This window comes from Labeo rohita, chromosome 5, assembly GCF_022985175.1.
Source record: "Labeo rohita strain BAU-BD-2019 chromosome 5, IGBB_LRoh.1.0, whole genome shotgun sequence".
Lineage (NCBI taxonomy): Eukaryota > Metazoa > Chordata > Actinopteri > Cypriniformes > Cyprinidae > Labeo > Labeo rohita.
Genome location: NC_066873.1, coordinates 37892508 through 37915418, shown reverse-complemented (window position 1 = coordinate 37915418; position 22911 = coordinate 37892508). Strand labels below are relative to the sequence as shown.

The following is a 22911-nucleotide window of genomic DNA, read 5'->3' as shown; positions in this document are numbered from 1 at the left end:
AAAGCCCAAAACATGACAATAATTGACCATTTTAAGAAACAATAATCAGCTAAATATGCGAGTTTCGTTTAGTTCAGTGGCATTGTTTACGTTAATTGCCACCAATATTGGCCGATTGATGACGTGGCAGGAAAACACTCTTTAGGGAAATAAGGAGATGAATAAAAACGTGCAGTAAACTGTAAAACTGTTTGCAATACAAACCACTGTGTTCATAATTAAGATAATACATTAAAATAATACGGTAAGACCCAACAATTTGCAACATCAAGCAGCAAAACCAGCTGGACACGGATGAGACCGGATTTTGTTTTTTTGTTTTTGTACAAATGGCCACGCCCACTCTTACGAAAAAAAAATAAGGTGGATAGTAAAAAAGAAAGAATTATCAGTTGATTTCTACTGTTGATTTCTACGTTTAAAGTGAGGCCTTTTGGGCCACTGCAGGGGTGTTTCTAGGATTTTAAAACATCCAGGGCTGGTGCCAAAACATCAGGGGCTAGTGGTGGTGGGTGGGAGCTCACATCACAAGTGCTTGAACCTGGATCCTTCTAGGGGGTTCTGGGGGCATTAAACTGGGGGTTAAAGACCTTGTCACACTATGAACAATAATAAATAGTAATTACTGCAAATAGCAAACATATCAAAGTATTATAACAAAATTATAAAAATATGTCAGACAAATAAAATAATAAATTTGAAAATGTATTTATAAGGGTAACAGATATATAGTTGCATGCAAAAATTAGGGCCCGTTTTATTTTTATTTTTTTTTTTTTTTTTTTCAAATTCTGTTTTCGGTTTTCATTTTTCTGGATTTACTTTTAATGATTAAATTTACACATGATTAATCATGTGTAAATTAAAACCATGAATCTTATACAGTTTACCATCAATTTAACAAAAGTTAAGACAAATGACATGTTTAGGACCCTATAAAATGTTTGATTTTTTCTCACTTTGTGTACATGTTTACTTGTTTACAAAAAAAACACATTCGGGGCTGGAGTAAAAACTTTCGGGGCTGGAGCCCCGAATGATTAGCCCTAGCGACGCCTCTGGGCCACTGTATATACTTAAGCAGATACAAGACATCCTGAAATATAGCTCGGTGCGTGTTTTTCTTGCTCATCTGTCAACTTTAATCTTCATCACGAACGCAAGGACTCATCTGAAGAAGGAAATGCAGATATCGCATGCCTCTGTTGTATTTCGTCACATTTCGTGTTTAGAACATTATTAGTGTTCTTCATATGAGTGTGTGACTCCTCTCCGGCCTTGAGGAGTGAGTAGTTTTCTATTATGAAGTGAATGAGTCATCTGGGGGGAGGGTGAGATTGGACCAGTCGCTGTCCGGTGGAGCCAGTCACAGCCCGGGGTCTAAACTTGGATAGGGAGGGTCTTCAGTCAGCTGTCGTGTACCGCCGAGCACTTTCTGGACTTTGTAGACCGGTAAATCACATATAAACCAGTGGAAAGAACACTTGCATCGTCAGTAAACTTCTAGAACTTCTACATGAGCACAGTGTTATGCGCGAACTTAGGTGCGTAATAACGCGCCTGGTGACTTGAGGCAAGTTTATTGAAACGGAATTAGTTTTGCGCTCGTTTTAATAATTAATTATATTCGGAATTCTGACAGGAACGCGACTTTTTGAACAAGAAAAGTTATCTAAGTTAAGTTTTTTCAAGTTTCACCATGGCAGAAGGGGATTATTACACTATGGGCAACAGACAGAGGATTCCACGGGATCCGTTCCGGGAACAGTCGCTCGCATCTCGATTTATGGACGATGACTTTGGATTGCCACCTTTTCACGACGAGTTATCTATGGACTGGCCCGGCTGGGCACGACCTCGACTGAGCACCCGCCTTGACGCACCGTGGACGGGCTCCTTGCGCACGGGCTTCCCGCGATCAAGCATGGGCTCGCCGCAGGGCTACAGCTCCAGGTACAGCGAGAGCCCGCGCCGATCCAGCGCTCCCCCCCACCAACCCTGATGAGCCGTGGAAAGTGTGCGTGAACGTGCACAGCTTCAAACCTGAGGAGCTTAATGTCAAAACTAAAGACGGTTTTGTAGAGGTGTCAGGTGAGAAAACTTGCACTTGTTTTAGTGGTTGCTCCTACATTAATTAATAAGACCTCTTTAAAAAAAAAAAAAAAACAACAAACAATAGATCTTGTCTATTTATTTATTTATTTATTTGCACAGATAACTCCTTTAATATTGATTTTATTTTATTTCATATATATATATATATATATAATATAGCAAGAGAAAAAAATGACACCAGATTTCCAATAATGTTCTTTTGGGCCATATGATTTTTCCATACTTCTCTGTGGTTTGAAAATGGAAGGCCTTTGGCATGACTTGCACATTACCGGCAAATCTCTTGTAATCAGCCACCTGCTGAGATCCCTTGAGGATCACTCACATAAACACACTGAATTAGACTTCAAATGGAGAGTCCCCCACACTGCACTTCTTATTTTGCTTTTTTCTCTTTAATGACTAAAGTTCTTTAGTAAAACTTATGAAGCGTAAAGAGCAAAGGACAGTTGTTGTCTGCTCCAGAAATACTTTATATTTGTTGAGTGTGACGGCAGGACAGAAGTTCAGAGTTCAGGCGAGAGCAAAGGCCTGGTGCGCTGGGATTTTTAGAAACACTATGCTGGTATGCCAGCTGGGTCACTCAGTCACAGTGGGAGGAGGTGGGGACAGCAAGACTTTGCGTCACACAGACTCCTTCTAAAAGTGTCACACAAGTGTCACACAGAGATATTAAAGTAAACTACCCTACACTCTGTTTTACCAAAGGCTTTTTCACAGTGCTCAGATCCTAGCGACCAGTTTTGGAACACAAATCAGCAAATCATTAACTTCAGCTTTTGCTGAGGGAAAGAATTGTCAAATGCCACAGCCTAACAGGGAAAGGACATTGCACAGTATGTCAGTAGGTAAATGTATGGAAACTTGTTTCTGCCATGAAATAAAATGTAAAAATGGCAATTGAAACTTTTTATCCCACAACTGAGTTATATTCTCACAGTTGTGAGTTTATGTCCCATAATTCAGACTTTCTTAAAATTGAGATTGCAAGTTATAAACCAGCAATTTAGAGTTTATATCTCGCAATTGTGAGTTTACATCTTGCAATTCTGACTTTTTCAGAATTGTGATGGGTAAATTCGCAATTACGAGTTTATAACATGCAATTTTAAAATATAAACTCGGAATTGTGAGAAAAAAGTCATAATTGTGACATATATACGCTGGAATTCTGAGAAAAAAGTCAGAATTGTAAGATGTAAGCTAGAATTCCAAGAGAAAAACTCACTTTTGAGATGTAAACAGAATTCAGAAAAAAAAATCAGAATTGTGATATGTACACTCGCAGTTACGAGTTATTAACTTGCGATTGTGGGATATAAATTCGTAATTATGAGATTATAGCTTGCAATTGTGAGAAATAAACTCACAATTAATAGAAAAAAATCTAAATTACAAAAAATGCTAGAATTCAGAGAAAAAAATCAGAACTGTAAGATGTAAACAGAATTCTGAGAAAAATAGTCAGATTTGTGATGTAAATATGCAATTAAGAGTTTATAGTATGAAATTGCAAGATATAAATGTACAATTATAAAAGTCAGAATTGCAAGATGTACACTAGTATTCTGAAAAAAAAGTCAGTAGTATGGGATATAAAATCAGAACTGAGATATGTAAACAGAATTCTGAGAAAAAATTGCAACATTTAGTTTATAGCTTAGTTTATAACTTGCAATTATGAGATATAAACTCGCAATTATGAGGAAAAAGTGAGTACTGTGAGATGTAGCCTAAAAGAAGAATTATGAAAAAATGTCAAAACATTCACAATTAATAGCTAATAGCATGCAATTGCAAGATATATGCTGCCAATTATTAAAGTCAGAATTGCAAGATATACGCTACAATTCCGAAAAATGTAAATGATGTATATACAGAATTTAGAGAAAAAAGTCAGAATTGCGAAAATGTAAATTCACAATTAAGAGTTTGTAGCTTCAACTGCAAGATATAAACTCTCAATTCTAAAAGTCAAAACCGCGAGATGTACGTTAGAATTTGGAAAAAAGGTCAGAACTGTGAGATATAAACTCGCAATTATGAGGAAAAAGTCAGAATTGCGAGATATACACAAGAATTCTAAGAAAAAATCAGTACTGTGAGATGTAAACAGTCAGAATTATGAAAAAAAGTCAGAATTGCGAAATGTAAATTCGCAATAAGGACTTAATAGATTGCAGTTGCAAGATGTAAACTTGCGATTATAAAAGTCAGAATTGCAAGATATACATTAGAAATCCTGAAAAAAGGCAGTACTGTGAAATGTAAACAGAATTCTGAAGAAAAAGTCAGAACTGTGATGGTAAATTCACAATCATGAGTTTATAGCTTGCAATTGTAAGATAATAACTTGGAATTGTGAGAAAAAAACATATGTATGACGTATGTATGCTAGAATTGTAAGATGTAAGCTAGAATTCTAAAAGAAAAACTCACAGTAAAAGTTCATAACTTTCAGTTGTGAGATATAAACTCACAACTGTGAGAGAGTCCGAATTTTGGCATAAATAAGCTTCCATATATGTATATTTATAAACTTTGCTTTCAAAATGTCATTTCATTCCTAAGCATTTTAAAGTGTTAGCTAGAATTATATTTGCTGCATATTATGAGCCTATTGACAGGAGAATAATCAGTCAAATGTGTTTGTGCTCGTAGTGTTCTCTCAAGAGCCAGTTATTGTAGATATGTAGGCCGTGGCGAGACTCCCAATGGCATGACTGGCATTTAGTGACCAACAGCTGCAGAGAACGAAGCCAAGAGGCTTTTAAACAGGCCTTCTTGAATTGAAATGGCACAAAATATAGTGTTGCCTTTACAGTGACTGTAAAATGTGAAGGCTCTTCAACAAAAAAGCCTTATATGGACAGAAAGTTTGAGACTATAAACCTGTTGGAGTCTAATTTAATGTCAGTGAGGTAAAGGTTACACTTCTGTGCCAAACATTATAGCTTTTCATGAGCAACCAGTGCTTGGATTGACTTGTATATATTGATGTTGTATTTAAAGCGACATCTTTTTCAAAAGCAATTCTCCACAGCTCTTATTTAAAAGCTGATAACAGCAGAATGTCATAAGTGTTGTGTGGTCGTATCGATCATTCCGCTTGAAACGCATCGATCTCTGCGTTAACAACTGCCTTTATGTCTTTTCACCAGGGAAGCATGAGGAAAAGCAAGACGAGGGCGGAATTGTTACCAAAAACTTCACCAAGAAAATTCAGTAAGTATGATGATTGTATCAAAAGTTTCCAGGGGCTTCTGATTTGGAACCTTCTAGAATGATGAAGCAACTTCCAGAGGAATGTCACTCGGAGTTATTAAAGCAACACAAGGCATTCCCACTCCTCCACCCACCCCAACCTCTCTGCTTTCTTCTCGCTCTTCAGAGTCAAATTAGATGGTAGAGGCAGAGGAAAAGAATCAAAGTTGGGAGATAAAATAGAAACGAGAAAACTCTTGTTAGACTCAGACAACATATCATGTGGCTCTGATGTCTGCAGTAATTAAGAAACATAGTGATTTGATTTTTTTTCCCGTCACCATGCTGTTTCTCTCACAGAGACACAGAAAGAGACTCTTAAGAAAGAGAAAGAATTGAATTATTGAACAAATGCAGCACTATTTTAGTATTCTAACACAAGAGATATACACTATCATTTAAAAGTTTAAGTTCCGGAAAGAATTTATACTTTTATTCAGTATAGAAGCCGTAAATTGATTAAAAGTGACAGTAAAGACATTTGCAGTGGTAATGGTTCAAAAGATTTCTATTTCAAATAGATGTTCATCTCTATATTTACGTTACACATAAAAGAATCCTGAATATTTCATGATTTCCACAAAGTTATTAAGCAACATTAATAATAATGAGAAATGTTTTTGAACAGCAAATGATCATATTAGTATGATTTTTGAAAGATCATGTGACACTCAATTCAGCTTTATCATCACAGGAATAAATTACACTTTAAAATATATTTGAACTGAAAGCAGTTCAAGAGTTTTAAGTACTTTCAGCAATTTTAGACATTTTAAGATGACATTACTCAAAAAGGCTGAAAAATCATAAATAAAATCACTACAAATATTATTTAATGATTTACCTAAATTCAGTCCCAAATTAATGTGGTTAAGTAGGAGTGACAGTAACACACATCATTTGGTGCCAATATACCAAAATATTGCAGAGAAAGAGCCTTAGTTTCTTTTTTGCATATCTCCTGACCACCAGGTGGCACTGTGCTGAAACTGTGCAGGTAACCTCAAAACATGGTTGTCATAATAAAGTCCTAGTTTGGTCTGAATTCGATAAAGCGTTGAGGAGCTATAGCCTCATGTCTGCTTTGGCGAGCTCTTCATCAGATTCATTTGTGCGTTATTCGAGAAGGGTTCAGTCTATCAAAAAACTTTTGATAATTTTTTTGTAGGACCATCTGAAGATGGTCTGTATCAATTTTGGTGAAAATAAGATGAACCCTGTAGAATGAGTTTGAAAAGTAGCTTTTTTACATAATGTCAAATATTTAACAAACCGTTTAATTGACAGCAGTGGTTCTAGAGGCAAAATTGTTCAGAATAAGGAGATCTAACATATGATATGAATATTGTGTGTATGTGTAAAAAATCATGAGATATACAAGCGTTATAAAACATGATAACGCCACCTAGTGGCCGATTTCTTTCAATTTCTCACAGACCTCTAGAGGCATGAGCCAAACAGTTTCATTCGATCAGCCTCCATTAATCTTGTCTAATAGGTACTCAAAGTTGATACCCCAGTGCCCTTATAGATATGGATGGCACCTTGGACAAAGACGCTGCATGCCAAATTTCAAGTGTATCAGACTAATGCGTGCATAGTTATAGAATTTTTCATGTTTTTTTCTGTTATAACGCCACCAAGTGGTCAAACTCCCTTATTTCTGTAATTTGAACAAAGATTGAGTTTACAATCTTTGATTGAGTTACAGCCATTTTAGTAAAGGTGGCCCCGCCTACTTAGTACGCTTTGACGTGAATCACCGATTTAAATACTTTTGATAACTTTTTTGCCATAAGGGTCTATAGATGATGCATGTCAAGTTTCAAGTGAATCAAACAAATCGGAGTGACCATTTTGGTTGTCCTGAGCCAGGAATTCCCATGATATAAGACAACTGAGTCTACTACAAATGGGCTAAGAGTTATGAGCGATTTTACGTTTTTCATCACTGTAGCGCCACGTATAGACTGATTGGGGTGAGTCTTTGCCAGTGTCTCCCCAAACTGAGCTCTGCCATCTGGCCAAGTTGGTCTGCATGATCAGTTTTACGGCAGAAGAATAATGTAATGTATTTTTATTAGGGGTTCAAGCAGCGATCTCCACGTAAAACTGATCGCGCAAAGCAAACCGTAAGTCGTAGAGACTTGAAACTTGGAGGGATGGTAGTACTCACACCGCCTACAATGTGACCAAGGATCACCCCAATCGGCCTGATGGGTGCGCTACAGTGGACTAAAGTACAAAATTGCTCATAACTCCTAAACCAGTGGTTCTCAACTCTAGTCCTTGGGGCCCACTAATCTACACATTTTGTATATTTCTAAATCTGACACACTCAATTCAATTCATGGATCTTTCTCCTAAAGAGCTGATGATCTGAATCAGGTGCGTTAAATGAGGGAGACATACAAAATGTGCAGAGCAGTGGGACCTGAGGACTGGAGTTGAGAACCACTGTCTTAAACCATTAGTTGCAGGCTTACATGTCTTATGAATCCTTGGCTCATGGCGGACAAAAACGCAGAACTAGTCTTAGGTTTTTCATCCGTTTTTTCGACCTAACCAGTGCAGAAAGATTCTCTGGAGAGTGAGTATCAATAATTATCAAAAAACATTACTTTCGAGTCACCGTCGCAAAGGAAAGCCAAATTGTTCGAAAGGGGCAGGGCCACTTTTAGTAAAATGCCTATAACTCCTGACCGAAACAATTATGTAAGAGCTAAATCTGAGGTCAAAAATCATGGAGATTGGCCACTTGGTGGTAATAAAACATAAACATGGCTATAACTGTCCAACCATTTGTCCTTTCAACATGAAAATCAATGTGCACAGCCTTGGTCCAAAGTGCCACAAGTGTCTATGAGGACATTTGTCATCTCAAAAAACATGGCAGCTGAATTTTAAGTACCTGTTAGACAAGGTCACTGGAGGCCGATCAGAATGAAACTCAGTGGGCCTGTTTGACTCACGGCCCCAAAGGTCTGAGAGAAATTTGAAAGAAACCGGCCACTAGGGGGAGCGATAACGCATTTCTCAAGGGCGTAAACGATTGTGTCATACGATAGAACCCCTCATTCTGGACAACCTTGCCTCTAGAACCACTGCTGTCAATCAATCAATTAAAAAGTGTTGAAATGTACCCTTTAGGAGGCTATAACGGGGTCGTTTAGAAAGGGGCCTGTCCAGTTTTACCCAAAAAACTATAAAGCCTAAAGGAAAACTCAAAACTTAACAAAACCTGCTGAGCACATGCGACAGGTGATTCTAAACAAGCATGCAACATTTTAAGGAAATCGGACCACAGCTGGCACTAAAACAGTCATAAACACTTCTGTGGTAAGTTACCTGGACTTGCCAGAATGTTTTTTTAAATCATTGATTTTAGTGGTTACATGCTTGTTAAATAATGTCTTTTTCCATATGTGTTCAAATGCCTTAAAGCTCTTGAACCTCAATAATGTTTTATTCAAATAATTGCAGCCTTGGTGAGTATATAAAATATTTCTTAAATAAAGAAATAAAATAACAAAATCTTACTGACCTCAAACTTTCAAATGGTAGTATATCACTGATAAAAAAATAAAAAAAAACGTAAAAACTTCTGGCTGAAACATCTTTTTAAAAAAGTAAAATGGAGAGTAGATGTTGAGTTTTGTCTTTCTTCCAATTTCAATAAAAAAAAAACGCATATTTGATTTGATGTTGTCAGAGCATGTATGTGATGCCAAATGGTAGAGACTCAGTCACAAATGATTCCAACGGTGTTGAAAATTAGCATTCTGCTAAGCTAAGAACTCAATTCCCTTTATAGAAGATATAGGTCATGCATAAATATTGAGTAAAATGTTTTTATTGATCGCTTTCAGTCTTTGTCATTTGCTGCAGTGTCTGAGTCACAGCGCAAGAAGGCTGTTGCATTACTGTGCTAATTGAATAGCGCCAGGCCACTGAAGTCGGCTACATGATAAGGTTTATATAAAGTCCACAGAAGCTTGGCAACAAGTGTGGAACCTTCCAGCCTTATTTGGCCATGATGACTGACAAAGCTCAGAGACTCTCTGTCTCTCTCTCTCTTTGTCTCTCTATCTCTCTAGTCTCTATTGTGTCCTCTCACTCTCTTTCTAATGGCAGACATTAAAACACAACAACAACAGCTACAGTACAAACAGTACAGTAGCTCTGTTCTAAACCTTAGTGAGCTCTAACTAGGCAGCATTTTAAAGGACCATAGGTGTCAAATGCTGATCCAAACAGCATTAGACCAAAATTAAGTAGTATTAAATATATAAAAATATATTAAAATAGACCAGTTATTTTAAATGTAATAATATTTCACAATATTATTGTTTTACTGTATTTTTGATCAAATTAATTCAAACTTAGTGTGCATAAAAAAAAACTTTTCATAAAATTTTTTCTTTTTTTTTTTTTTTGGAAAAAACTACAACTCCAGTCCTCGGGGCCCACTAATCTACAAATTTTGTATATTTCTGAATCTGACACACTGAGTTGAATTCACGGATCTTTCTCCTAAAGAGTTGATGATCTGAATCAGGTGCCTTAAATGAGGGAGACATACAAAATGTGCAGAGCAGTGGGACCTGAGGACTGGAGTTGAGAACCACTGTCCTAAACCATTAGTTGCAGGCTTACATGTCTTATGAATCATTGGCTGAAAATCCTTTCAACCTTAGTGTGCTCATAAATTTTTTATTTATTTATTTTTTGGAAAAAAAAAAAAAATTGCCAGCCCCAAGCTTTTTGACAATGATAATATATTGTAAACACATTTGATATTCTAGTGTTGAAAAGAAAAAAATATAGTCAATCTAATGTCATATTTTGCGTGTTCTGTATATTTTTATGCTTATTAGAGTAGGGCATCTCATTATTAGTTTAGAAAATCTTTAAATACTTGTTAGTCATTTTGTGTGGAGTTTCTGCCTATGCAAAGCATTAAAAGGAAGGTTAGGATGTTGACTTTTGCAGTGCATTTAGTAATATATTGCTGACAGTAGAAATGTATTTATTTCCATACACTGTGTTAAGTACAATTACTTTATCTAGCATAACCCAAACTGCATTCGCTTCTTGAATCTCTAAAGCAGCCCTAAAAGTTCCCCCACCTCTAGACTTTTGCAGAAGAAGTCCAGCAGGAAGTGGCTTTGTCTGATATCACCATCCATTCATGTTCAAAACAAGTTCCACCCTTTCTCTGTGGAGCAGATATGAATTTATGGTAATCCAGCCTTAAAGGCATCACATTCAAACAGACAGTAAGAACTCCTCTCATTAAAACGGCTGCAGTCCGTCTGCCTGCCGGATGATTAGACTAGTGTGTAGATGGAAATTTCTGGTGATAAACTTTGCATCAGGAGGCGATTTGTAATAATTGGCAACAGACTCTATTTCTGAGCCCAGCACCTGGAGCAGGACTCGCTCGCTTTCTCTCTCTTTCTCTCATTGCAAGTGATGGCAGGCAGAACATTTAAATGAAAACCACGAAATGCATTGGGAATTATCTTCTAGCCACAAGCTGCCACACAGAAAATGAAGTTTGTTGAAAATTAAACCAAAATGAGAATACACTGAGTACACAAGGGTAGAGTTTGAGCAACTTTCACAATTCTGGGTTAATATCAACTTTAGACTTGAGGCAGAACTTAATTAGTCTGGGTTGTGTTAGGTTCAGGCAATATGTAGTTGTTAATATTAAACTGACTCTTACTGCAACATTTGATTTCAAGCTCTGTTTCAGAGCACCTGCAAGGTACAATCCAAAATTATGGTATGCGTTCAGATATTAGCCAGCACTGATGGTTCCATGAAGAAACTTTAACATCCATGGAACTTTTTCACTGCACAAAGGTTCTTTCTTTTACTGAAAGGTCCCTCGAGGAACCCAAAATTGGTTCTTTTATGGCATTGGTGTGAAAACCTCCTTTTGGAAAAATGGACATTGTCCTGAACACTCTCTTCTTTCACAGAATCCCGTGCGATGTGGACCCGCTCACTGTGTTCGCCTCTCTGTCTCCGGAAGGGGTTCTCATCATTGAAGCCCGGCAGACCCCTCCATACTACCTCTACAGCAACGAAATGCCTGCAGAACCTATGGAAGAGCCCGAGGCCAGACCTCAGGAACCCAGCATGGCTTCAGCCTAAGCTAGGGAGTGAATGGGGGCTTACATGCTCATGGTATTTGTTCTAAGCCAGTGCCAAAATCTAGTTTAATCAGTTTCATAAATTTACTTAAACCAAAAGTCATTAATCTCTTAGTGAGTAGTCCATAAATCAAATGTTACTCTACATGGTACATGGTAGGTTCAAATACCAGTAGCTTTCAGTTACTACGTCAGTGAAGAAAAATGAATGTGATAGAGCTACCAGTCAAGTGAAAATTGAAAGGTATGATTTTCTGTAGTGAAGAGTCGACACTACACTTTATTGGCATCAGTGGTTCTATGAAGAACTTTTCAAATGCAGAAAAGGTTCTTTATAGTCGAAAGTTTCTTTAGAATTTTTAAAGTTCTTTAAAATGGTTCTTTTAGGAACTGTTCAATGAAAGGTTCTTTGGGGATCCAAAAATGGTTCTTCTATTCCATCACTGCAAAAACACCCTTTTGGAACCTTTATTTTTAGAAGTGTATGGCCATAAACATACTCTACGCAAGTACATACAGTGCCTTCCAATAATATTGGCACCTTTAGTAAGTACGAGCAAAGACATCTGAGAAAATAAATCTGAATTTATTTATCTTTTTAATCTTGCATTCAAAAAATTCACAAAATTCTAACCTTTCATTGAAGTATAACAATTGAAAGTGGGGAGAAAAATCATTAGGAAGTAAATGTTTTTCCAATACATGTTGGCCACAATTATTGGCACCCCTAGAAATTCTTATGAGTATAATATCTCTGAAGTATGTTCCCATTCACATTTACAGTTTTTTAGCACACCAGGGTGGCTAGGAGTATGAAGTTGTCTAGCCATGACTTCCTGTTCCACAGGATTATAAATATGAGGAACACAAAAGCCAAATTCCCTTAATCATCCATCACAAGGAGTAAAACCAAAAAATATTTTGAGCTTCACAAAAAAGAAAGTAGCTGTAAGAAAGTAGCGAAAGCATTGAAAATCCATCAGGCCAATGATTAATATGTTTAATCAACTAAAGATGCCTGGAAAAGGATGTGTGTCTATATTGTCCTAATGCATGGTGAGGAGGAGAGTTTGAGTGGTCAAAGACTCTCCAAGGATCACAGCTAAAGAATTGCAGAGATTAGATAAGTGTTGGAGTCAGAAAGCTTAAAAAATATCAAACAGCCCCTACATCACCACATGTTGTTTAGAAGGGTTTCAAGAAAAATCCTCCTTGCTCATTCAAAAACTGAACTGAAGAGAAGAAGCACCAACATGGAGCAGGGAATCTCAAGGATCTGGAGAGATTCTGTATGAAGGAATGGTCTCTGATCTCATGTCAGATGTTCTCCAAACTCCAAAGGCATTCATATCTTTGGAAAAAGACATTGCAATAATTGGGTGCCAATAATTGCGGTCAATGTGAACTAGAGAAACACATTTATTTCATAATGAGACTTTCCCTCCACTTTCCATTGTTTTACATCAATAAAAGGCTAGAATTTTCTACATTTTTTAATTAAAGATCCAAAGGATAAACAATGCAGATTTAATTTCACAGCCAACTTGGCTCATATTTACCAAGGGTGCCAATATTAATGGGCACTGTAGATGGTTTAAAATTGTAATGGCAAGAGTCAATCCTCAAGGGGGCGATAGAGCTCCCTTCAAATGTCTGCAATTTAAAGGGATAGCTCACCCAAAAATGAAGTCATCATTTCTCACCCTCATGTTGTTCCAAACCTGTATGACTTTATTTCTTCGGTGGAATATATATATATTTTTTCCATAAGTGTGAACAGGATCCAAATTTGTAAAAAGCTCCTTCAAACATTTTTAAAACATTTTCTTGTGTTCTGTAGAAGGTCAGACAGGTTTTCAACTAACTAAACATTTACCTAATTTTCTAGCTTAAGTTCTAAGTTCTCCTTAAACTGTTGCTTCATCATGTTCTGATTAAATAAAAGACGACACTGGGATCGCAATGCATGTTTGTGTTGCAATATAAATTACTTTCAGACATTTTAGACATGAAATCGATCTTGCGTAGCTAAAGTTTGTGTTCACATACTTGTGTAGAGTATGTTTGGGACTTTTTGTCCCTCATATAAACCTTAACTCATTTTGGCCCTGAGTTCAAATGCAAGCGCTGTTTAGATCATCTGAATATTTATCATGTTGGACTATTTATATGAAGGTCTTCTCTGAGAACTTGGCCTGAGCTCTTTCTCAAAGGCTGTTTATTGTCTCTTTTTCTTATTTGTGTGTGTTTCTTTCTTTATGTGTAGGGATGTATGCTATGCGTTTTTATAATAAATGAAATTGACGAAAGCAAGCCGTTTATTTATTACTCCTCTGTGCAAATCTCTGAAGTTAATAAACGAGTTGCGTTACCCATATAGCGGATGTTATTTCTCCTACAGCTTCACACCTGTTTGCTTATCCCACTCATATAACCTCTTGATGTTGTCGAGTAATAAATCAAGCATCGTGCTCTCCTTTGTCTCCCAATCCTCTGTCCTCTATCACATCTGGGTGCTCGCCTGGCAGATTGGCTGTGTGCTTATGGGAGCGACTCCACGGGAGTTGTCTCTGCGCGGTGGCGGTAATTGGGTGACAGATTAGTGTGGAGATTATTCCGAATGCTTTGGCTCGCTTTCAATCTCCTCGACGAGGATGTGGAGAGAAAATATTGAAGAAAACGGTACTCCGCTGCTGATTAACTGATGTGTTTGCCCATTGGATTTTTCTCGGCAAATCGATCTGCGCTCTCGTTGTCTAATTTTCAGGGTTTGAGGTTAATGAATCATGAATATAACCACGCTCAAGACGCGCTGGCATCATAACCATCCAAGTTAGATGAGAATTACCCGACTACATTTACTAGAGCTCAAAGGATGTAAAGTGCAACCACATTCACTGCATAAAAAATACAAGAAGTCATCGACTAGGTGCCACATTGACAGATCTGTCTGTCACCTTTCGCTGAAACATTTCTCAGCTTTCCCTGATTAAACACTCTTGTTATTGTAAAGCACGGCAAGAACCTTCACACAATCTTGCTCAGGTCTTTATTAGTGCTAAGAAGATGCATGTTACAGTAAATTCGAAAATTTAGAGGCTAAGGAAAGAGCTGGGGGTGTTTCTTTCTTCTAGCCTACATTTTTCCAACATCCATTTCCTTTTGGAGCACCTGCTGAGGGGTGAACACCTCCTGGGTTTGTCCGATGATCGATTGCTCATCTCCTGTCACAGCAGGGTCTGTATATCCTTCTTCACCCTCCAGTACCTGAGGCTGCACGACCTCTGCCTGCTCTCCTTGCTCGGAGGTGATGGTGTCTGGAGTCTCTGGAGCCTGAGGCTTGTCTGCAGACTCATGGACTTCCTCCTCGTCTCGTTCGATGCCCGCCTCTTGGAAAGCACCTTCTTTGTCCTCCTCTCTGGGTTCAGCAACCTGCTCTCTTTCAGACTCAATGGTATCTGGTGCAGCTTCTGAGATGGACTCGGGTTGTGGTTCTCTAGATGCATCTACGTCAGATACAGTCTGCTGGTCTTGTTCGGTGACCTGTGCACCCTCAGGAAGCTCAGCTGGGACTGAGGGTTCGGGAGTTTCTCCTTCTGGTTTAGCTTCTGCTTCAACGCCAGATACGTCAGATACAGTCTGCTGTTCTTGTTCGGTGACCTGTGCACCCTCAGCAAGCTCAGCTGGGACTGAGGGTTCGGGAGTTTCTCCTTCCGGTTTAGCTTCTGCTTCAACGCCAGATACGTCAGATACAGTCTGTTGTTCTTGTTCGGTGACCTGTGCACCCTCAGCAAGCTCAGCTGGGACTGGGGGTTCGGGAGTTTCGCCTTCCGGTTTAGCTTCTGCTTCAACGCCGTCTTGAGGCTCGTCGCCATCTTGTTGTTTTCCTCCAACGGTTTCATCCACCTGTGGCAAACACGAAACAGTCTTTAAATGAAGTCAAGAGCTTAAATGCCACATCAAGACCCTAAAATGCCAGGGTCAGTGTACACAAAAATGATTAATTTTCTGGGTTGTGAAGAAAGGCCATACATCCCCTGCGGGAAAATAAGCTTGCGTTTAATCTCTTTGTTGGTTATTAGAACAATTATGTGCCTGGTAATTGGAATTGCTGGGTGATTAATTTATAAACCGACTTCAAATTTGGCATTTGACATTTATGGGGCATTGTAGAATCATATACCTCTAATTATTTCTGAATCCTTTTTGCTTTAATGTAAAACACATTTTGTTTTGCAGCCTGTTATGACAGCTTGGCTTGGCACAAGTTGAAAAATTCATGCAACAGGTAAACAATATGTGGCATTTCCAAAGCGAGGCAAATTTATTTGAATGGCATCATAATATAGTACAACAAAATAATTGAAATAATAGATTTTGAGTCCTCGCATGTCTGTATTATATCCCAGTTTTCCCTGCAAACTTAAATTGCTGTCAGCTTTTTTGCCAATAGACTGGCTATTATTTCAGCTCCTGAGAGACAGGTAGGCTACTCTACCTGCAATGTCTAGCTCTTATACAAACCAATTAGGTATCGCAGGGCGGATGGGTAGTGTTTACCCTTGGATTTGCCGAGAAAAGTTTTCAATAATGATAATAATAGTGCCATTTCACTGTGAATGGCAGAAAGCACCACTTAAATGTAATGCTGACATATTATAAACAAGCGCAGTGCTTGCCACCCAGAACACCCAGTGCCTAATTTTGAGCTTCAATAAGTGAAAATGTTCAGACTGTATGATTAAAGATTAAATAGCTGTCAGAACTAATCAGTACCTGGATGGAGATATCGACATCAGCAGGGAGGGGAATGCTGGGTAATGGTGCTTCCACTGTAAGGATCCCATCGGCGGACAGACGCGACTGGAGATTTTCAGCATCAACACCACCTGGAAGTCTTAGGCAGTGGTAAAAAAAAATCTGTTAATTTGCTATTATCAGTCAACAGCTTTGTGAAGATTTGACACAGTTAAAGTTTAACACTTACAGTGAAATGCTAAAACTGAATAAACAGTCTACCATTCATAGGATTTTTGGAAAGAAATTAATACTTGTATTCAACAAGGACTTTAAATTGATCAAAAGTGACAGTATAAATTTTTACATAAAATCATTTCACAACATCGATAATAATAATAAATGTTTCTCCAGCAGTAAATCATCATTAGAATGATGTCTAAAAGATCATCTGACACTAAAGACTGAAGATGCTGAAAATTCTGCTGTTCCATCACAGGCATAAATTACATTTTAAAGTTATTTAATAATATTACACAACATTACTGTTTTTACTGTATTTGGAATAAATATACAGACTTGATGATCATAAGAGACTTAAGTCTCTCAAAACAAAACAAAACAAAAAAACTCAGCAACCCCAAACATTTGATGCACTTGTTAACACTTACGTGTATTTTCTTGTGAAACATCTAGCAATGTAGCCGTGCTCATCTTGTCTTTCCTCATGCTTACCTATAGATCAAAGAGAGATGTTAGCACAAAATTAAGAGGAATAACATTAGCTCATAGAAGCGCATTTTATATATTTTGGAAAATTATTTAGTAAATTATTATAAATGGAATTTTTAAAATAAATAAATAAATACATAAAATAATTACTATCTAAATTAATAATTTTCTATCTATTGGGGTGTTTGCTCCAAAGAGGCAACGAAGGCAGTGTCTTCTCAAAAAAATTGGATGAGAAAAAAAATAAAACAACGCAAATATTACAAAATATAAAGTGTATAAATTTCTCGTATCCCCTGAGCCCGGCGAATTTTGTGGAGGGTAATTGAGAATGAATGGGGGAAAGTCACGTTATGATTGGATATGACTGGTTATGGTCGACTGTGATTGGTTCATGCGATAAATCCCGCCTCGTGTGTCATGCGCGTTCCGAGTTTTTGAATCAGTCTGAATCAATGAACAATATAACAGCCGTAAAGCAGCTCTATGTAACTTTATTCTGTTAAAAATGTGCAAAATGTGTATACTGAGCGAGTACATCATGAATGCATCTTCCAAACCTTTTTGTCTTAGCCCGAATCACTACGGTACACTCATAATAAGGACTTATATTTGGACTATTGTAGCCTGGTCGGGTCGTCACCGCTGCGGAGTAACACATATCTGTGTGAATCGCCATAGACATAAACCTAGAGAAGTACCTCCGGTTAGAATGTTCTTCCGCGTGATGCGTGCAGTCCTGTTCATTAACCGCTAGAGCGCCAAAAGTTACATAGTGCAGCTTTAATGGGAAGACTAATTTAAAAAAGTAAGTAAACAGCTCACATACTATACATACTAAAATAAGACTTTAAATGGCATGAAAACATGATCTGTGGAAGGTTTTAGTAAGTAATCATCTTGATAAATTCAAAGTAACGTTAAATCTCGTGTCTGTGACCAGTGTTTACCAAGCTTTGATGGCTGACTGATCTGAAAAATTCAAAAATAGTTCAAAGTTAACTATTGAACATCAGTTCACAAATAAAATAGATTGTTTTAACTGCTACTGCACTTATTATTTTAATAAATGTAAAATGCCTAAAAAAAACTTGATGAGATTACATGACTTTGGTACTTAGAGTATTGATTACTTTGTTAATGTAAAATATAATTGTCTTTTACTTTTTTAAAACAGTGTATGTAATGTGTATTTAACCAAAAGGGTGTGACTGGGACATAATTATGAAATTACATTTCATTAAAAAAAAAAAAATGCATGCATGCATGTATGTATGTATATATGCATGTATGTTTGTCCTCATTTTGCATTTTATATAATAGTACTATTTATCACCCATACCTGCAACTACCAAAAATCCATCCTGTATTTTGATCGTGATCTCCGAGGGAGCGAAGTGATTGACATCCAAGCTAATCTTCCACTTGCACATCTCACCAACCACTTCCGACACCCCTCCACTCATCTCCCTCTGCAGCGTAGACACGTGCTGTCCTGGGGCCTGAGTAAAGGGAGCAAACACGGGTGTGCGCAAGTACCCGGGCCAAGACGACGTCCCCAGCCTTCTGAAGATGCCTTCCATCCAGCTGAGGTCTTGAGGGTCCAATAACGGAGGCAGGCCGTAATGTTGGTTAAAGATTACACTGGGCCATCTGTAGCTCAGGGGATTCCAAGATACATCATGACAATATTGAGGCCTGGATGGCGACTTGATAGCCTCTGCCATAGTGAGAAAATCGAAAAAGTGTAAGGAAGAAAGGCCAAACCACAGAATAAGAGCAAACCCAAATGTGGCCGGCAGACATCGCAGACGCTGTTTATATAGCGTCCCTGTGTTTTAGCACTTACTAAGCAATCACCATGATGCGACCAGAGGAGAATGTAGGAATGAAGTGATGCCTAGGTAGTTCAATCTGCTGCTGGATGGGTGGAGGGGCTCTATGGGAGATGCTAATTAAGGATATTTATAGATCTAAAAAGGAAGCAACAAATAGCTATTTGATGAGAGCGAATAGCCTGAGTGAAGTCCTGCTTAGCCTTTGACAGGCAAAGAGCTCTTTATTGAACTGATCGTTAATGGTGTTGTAGAAACTATTAAAGCGTTGAGGTGTCTATATAGAGGTTGTGAAGGCGTCTAAGTGCTTGTTAACTTTATTTCCTGGAATCTGAATGAAAGAGTGCACAGGGGACTTTCTTTAATGGGCCTAGTGCAGCCAACTCACCCTTATTAATCTCTGTGCCGACTATAGAGGCGTACAGCTGACTGCACAATTATATTTGCTCAACACTTTATTGTTGTGTTCAGGTTCTATTTAATATTCTCAACATTGGGCATCTGTACCTGGAGTGCAATATGATTAAAAATATATATAATGGAATATTATTGCACTCAGTGTAATTATAAAAATGCTTGTTATTTTAAACCTACACAGTATGGTCTGAGCAATATCTGCGATGCACAACTGTGCTAATAATCCATCCAGCGTGGCTTCAGATACTGTGGGCCGGACAGGTTTAGACTGGTTTTTAAATTGTCTTGTTACCACTGGAGACCAAACGGCCAACATTAGGTTGAGTTTGCACTGTGAAGACTGCTGCAGGTTTGTATAAATGAATATATCTGAACTGGTGTTTAAAACTTGGTAAGATTTTATTAATGTTTGTGAAAGAAGTGTCTTATGCTGCATAGGCTGCATTTATGTGATCAAATATAGTAAAAACAGTAATATTTCTTAAATATTATTACAGTTTAAAATAACTATTTTAATATATTTTAAATGCTGTAATGGCAAAGCTGAACTTTCAGCATCATTAATCCAGTCTCCAGTATAGCATGATTCTTTAGAAATACTGATTTACTGCTCAAGAAACATTTCTTACTATTATTAATGTTGAAAACAATGTTTTTTTTTCTGGAAACTGTGATATACTTTTTCTTTATTGAATAGATAAATAATAAACATATTCATTTCTTTTCTTTTGAATGTTAGCGTACAGTATATAATCCATTATTATTTTAATGGACTGATAATTGTTCTTCTTTCAACCCAAAACAGTGAAAATGGCAGTTCAGAGCGATGTCCCTTCAGATTCTGGACCATGTGTGATTGACAAACCGTATAAATGTGAGATGTTTTGGGAGAGATTTCACCACAGACAGGAACCACTGACCCGTACCGTCTACAGTTCACTCAGACTGAGTTGTGCGGAGGATGTGTTGGAGCCACTTCACCTGGAACCAAAGAAACTCATCATGAATTATCTGCGACAAGTAGACAAGGTACCACGATCTATGGAAGACATCAAAAACATATTAATAAGATCAGTTTAACGAAAATATAGACAAAAGATAGTAAATTCAGGCTTCGTACAAGGTGTGTAAAGTGCTTAAATTTGACTTTTTAAAATTTAAGGCCTGCATAACCCTTGAAAATAGCAATATTCCTGAAGAGGTACTTGAAAAGTGCTTGAATTATTGAAAGACCATGTATCTATGAAATAAGTGTTTAATTTTGTCAACAAGCACATATCTTTCCACGCAATTTAAAACACTTTGCTTATTTCAGTTAATGTCAGGAAACAGTTGACCTAAGCAAGTAGTAGTACTGACAGTGTCGTGTAAGCATGACTGCAGATGAGAAAAGAGTAACAGATGAACCAAATCAAACCAAGTCATTTACGCTGGAACCGCTCCGATTGATTCAAACTCGTGACTTCGATCATTCATTTCAAGCGAATCACTAGCAAAAATCAGATCAATTAAAAGAGCCATTCATTTTCAAATGTTGACATCGCTTGTTATGATTTTAAAAAAGCACATAGTGATGGGTGAAACGGGGCTTTTTGAAACTCTGAATCCATTAAACCATTGCAAAATAATTCACTATTTCGATTCGCTAATCATTTGTTTCAGATCGGGACTTCAAATCGCATTTTGCGAATCATGGTATTTAGATTGGAATTTTGCATATAGTGAATTATTTGATTCAGGTTGGGACTTCAGAGCGCGTATCACAAATAATTTGATTTAGATTGGAACGAGTTGGATCATTTAGCAAAGTGAATGATTCAAAGCAAATGACGCGATACGCAATTTGAGTGTGGATTGTAAATCATTTGATAAAGATCTGAACTTCGTAGCGGGTTTGTGAATCTTTTGCTTAAGATCGGAAGTTCGGAGCATGGATGGCAAATCATTTGATTCATATTGGGAATTCGGTGCGGGCTTGCGAATCGTTTCAGATCAGGATTTCGGAGTGATTTCGCTAATTAAATCAGATTTATTTTCTTTAACAGTAGAAAAAATCAAAATATTAATGCAGTACAGTTAGCACACAAATACCCTTAAGAAAATTAACAGTGGTTTTGCTGTAGTAGAAAGTATAGTATTCTTTGTAATACTTTAGTAGTAATACTTTGCATGTGCCTTAGTTTATTTTTACTAAATAAATGTTTGATAAGTGAGATCTCTGATTGAGGTATGAACGCTATAAATTGTGTAGTGTGTGAACAAAATATGTCAATGATTTTTTTTGTCTTTTTACTGAACATTTTGAAGTATTGAAGTATTTATACTGCAAAATTCAAAATCACAGATTTTTTTTTTATGTTTTTTTTTTTCAGTTTCAATGTTTTAATGCTCTAATTCAGAGTAAAAAAACAGGAAGAGGAAGATGCACATAATGTACATGAAACAGTCTTCGTAAACATGTCTGAAAATTTCGACAGAGAGGATGACTTGGAATTTTTTGCCTAGCCTTACTTATTTGAACCAGAATATACAGACGATGAACTATGTTCAACACATTTATTGTTGTGAATTGTTGAATAAAGTTGTTAGTTTTGTTTTCTTTGCACACAAAAAGTAGTTTCATAGCTTCTTAACATTATGGTTGAACCACTGATGTCACATGGACTAGATTCCCTGTTTAGATGTGCATCCAAACATGCATGCTGATGACATCTACTGGTTAAAGTTGTGTAAATGCAACAAAACCAGACAGTTATCGTTGATTGGTGTGGACGCAAATATAGTTATCTTGTTTCGTATTTATAGTTCTCGTTATTGGTGTGAACGGGCCATAAGGCTCGATGCTTTCTATCGTCAGGTGCGCTCGTTCCTGTTGGTGCCGTCAATCTGGCAACCTCAGTGTGCGTCAAGTCTGAGGAGGAGGGGCCGGGTGAAAAAAAACTCTTTCCAATATTTTGAATTTGGACTGCAATACCTAATTCAACCACTATACAGCACCTTTAATTTTGTCAATAAGCACACATCTTTCCACGCAAACAACGTTCTACGTCAGAACGCCAGCTCCTGTGTCAGCAGCATCACATTCATTGTTGTGAATTGTTGAATAAAGTCATTATTTTTGTTTTCTTTGAGCACGAAAAGTATTCTTGTAGCTTTATAACATTATGGTTGAACCACTGATGTAGTCACATAGTTATATGGACTATTTTAACAATGTCCTTACTACCTTTCTGGGCCTTGAACGTGTCAGTTGTGTTGCTGTCTATGCAATGTCAGAAAGCTCTTGAATTTCATCAAAAATATAGCAGATAACTTCATAATAGAAGAAAAGTTCTGTTAACATTACTGGCAGACTGTTTGTTCATAAGTTTGAGAGAACGTTGCTAGAATGTTTGCCAAAGTTCCAAGAACATTCCCTGTTAGCTGGGAGCCTTTTTAAATCGTAACTACTGTACCTTCCTTTTTTGACTCTGATGTGTTTAGTATGAACTTTTTCTCCCATGGCACACTGTCCAGACTTTCCCCTCCACCGTAGGCCATACACATCTGTCTTGCTCCTTGAACTAAAGTACTCCAATTACTCTTAATGGACAAGGATACAGAGCAAATTAATGACACTGACAGCATCACCTGTGATAAGGGCATCA

The 22911-nt window shown here is 37.4% G+C and overlaps 3 protein-coding genes across 8 annotated transcripts in view; 2 read left to right on the top strand and 1 right to left on the bottom strand.

The window, feature by feature from the left end:
• Positions 1–1353: 1353 nt before the first annotated feature.
• On the top strand, positions 1354–13852 carry hspb8 (heat shock protein b8). Its single transcript, XM_051110326.1, is given in 4 exon segments — positions 1354–1984; positions 1986–2091; positions 5277–5340; positions 11370–13852. Coding segments are annotated over 4 exon segments (630 nt in total). The 5' UTR covers positions 1354–1699; the 3' UTR covers positions 11545–13852.
• A 726-nt stretch (positions 13853–14578) lies between these two features.
• Positions 14579–18801, bottom strand: si:dkey-1k23.3 (heat shock protein 67B1). Of its 5 annotated transcripts, none has more exons than XM_051109842.1 (5): positions 18355–18801; positions 16952–17015; positions 16320–16440; positions 15204–15449; positions 14579–15086 (listed from the first exon to the last, which is right to left on the bottom strand). In XM_051109842.1, exons 1-5 carry the CDS (start codon positions 18737–18739, stop codon positions 14679–14681), a joined length of 1224 nt encoding a protein of 407 aa, XP_050965799.1. In that variant the 5' UTR covers positions 18740–18801; the 3' UTR covers positions 14579–14678. The 5 variants fall into 5 exon arrangements, with proteins under 5 accessions (XP_050965799.1, XP_050965800.1, XP_050965802.1 ...); XM_051109843.1 differs by having other exon boundaries at positions 14579–15203; positions 15321–15449; XM_051109845.1 differs by having other exon boundaries at positions 15321–15449.
• The window catches only part of LOC127165342 (coiled-coil domain-containing protein 60), a 70584-nt gene continuing 65416 nt past the window's right edge, over positions 17744–22911 (top strand). The window contains exons 1-2 of one of the 2 annotated variants that reach the window (XM_051109840.1): positions 17744–17820; positions 20070–20293. In XM_051109840.1, coding sequence (XP_050965797.1) covers position 17820; positions 20070–20293 — 225 coding nt within the window. In that variant the 5' untranslated portion in view covers positions 17744–17819. Of the gene's footprint in view, positions 17821–19571; positions 19614–20069; positions 20294–22911 lie in introns of those variants that run through there. The other variant, XM_051109839.1, reaches the window with a different exon arrangement.

Coding starts and splice junctions, on each gene's coding strand:
- si:dkey-1k23.3 (XM_051109841.1), bottom strand. CDS start 18,739: ATGGCAGAGGCTATCAAGTCGCCATCCAGGCCTCAATATTGTCATGAT. Junction 17,016..18,354: donor TGGATTTTTGGTAGTTGCAG/GTATGGGTGATA, acceptor TTTGATCTATAG/GTAAGCATGAGGAAAGACAA. Junction 16,441..16,951: donor TGTTTCACAAGAAAATACAC/GTAAGTGTTAAC, acceptor CCACTGCCTAAG/ACTTCCAGGTGGTGTTGATG.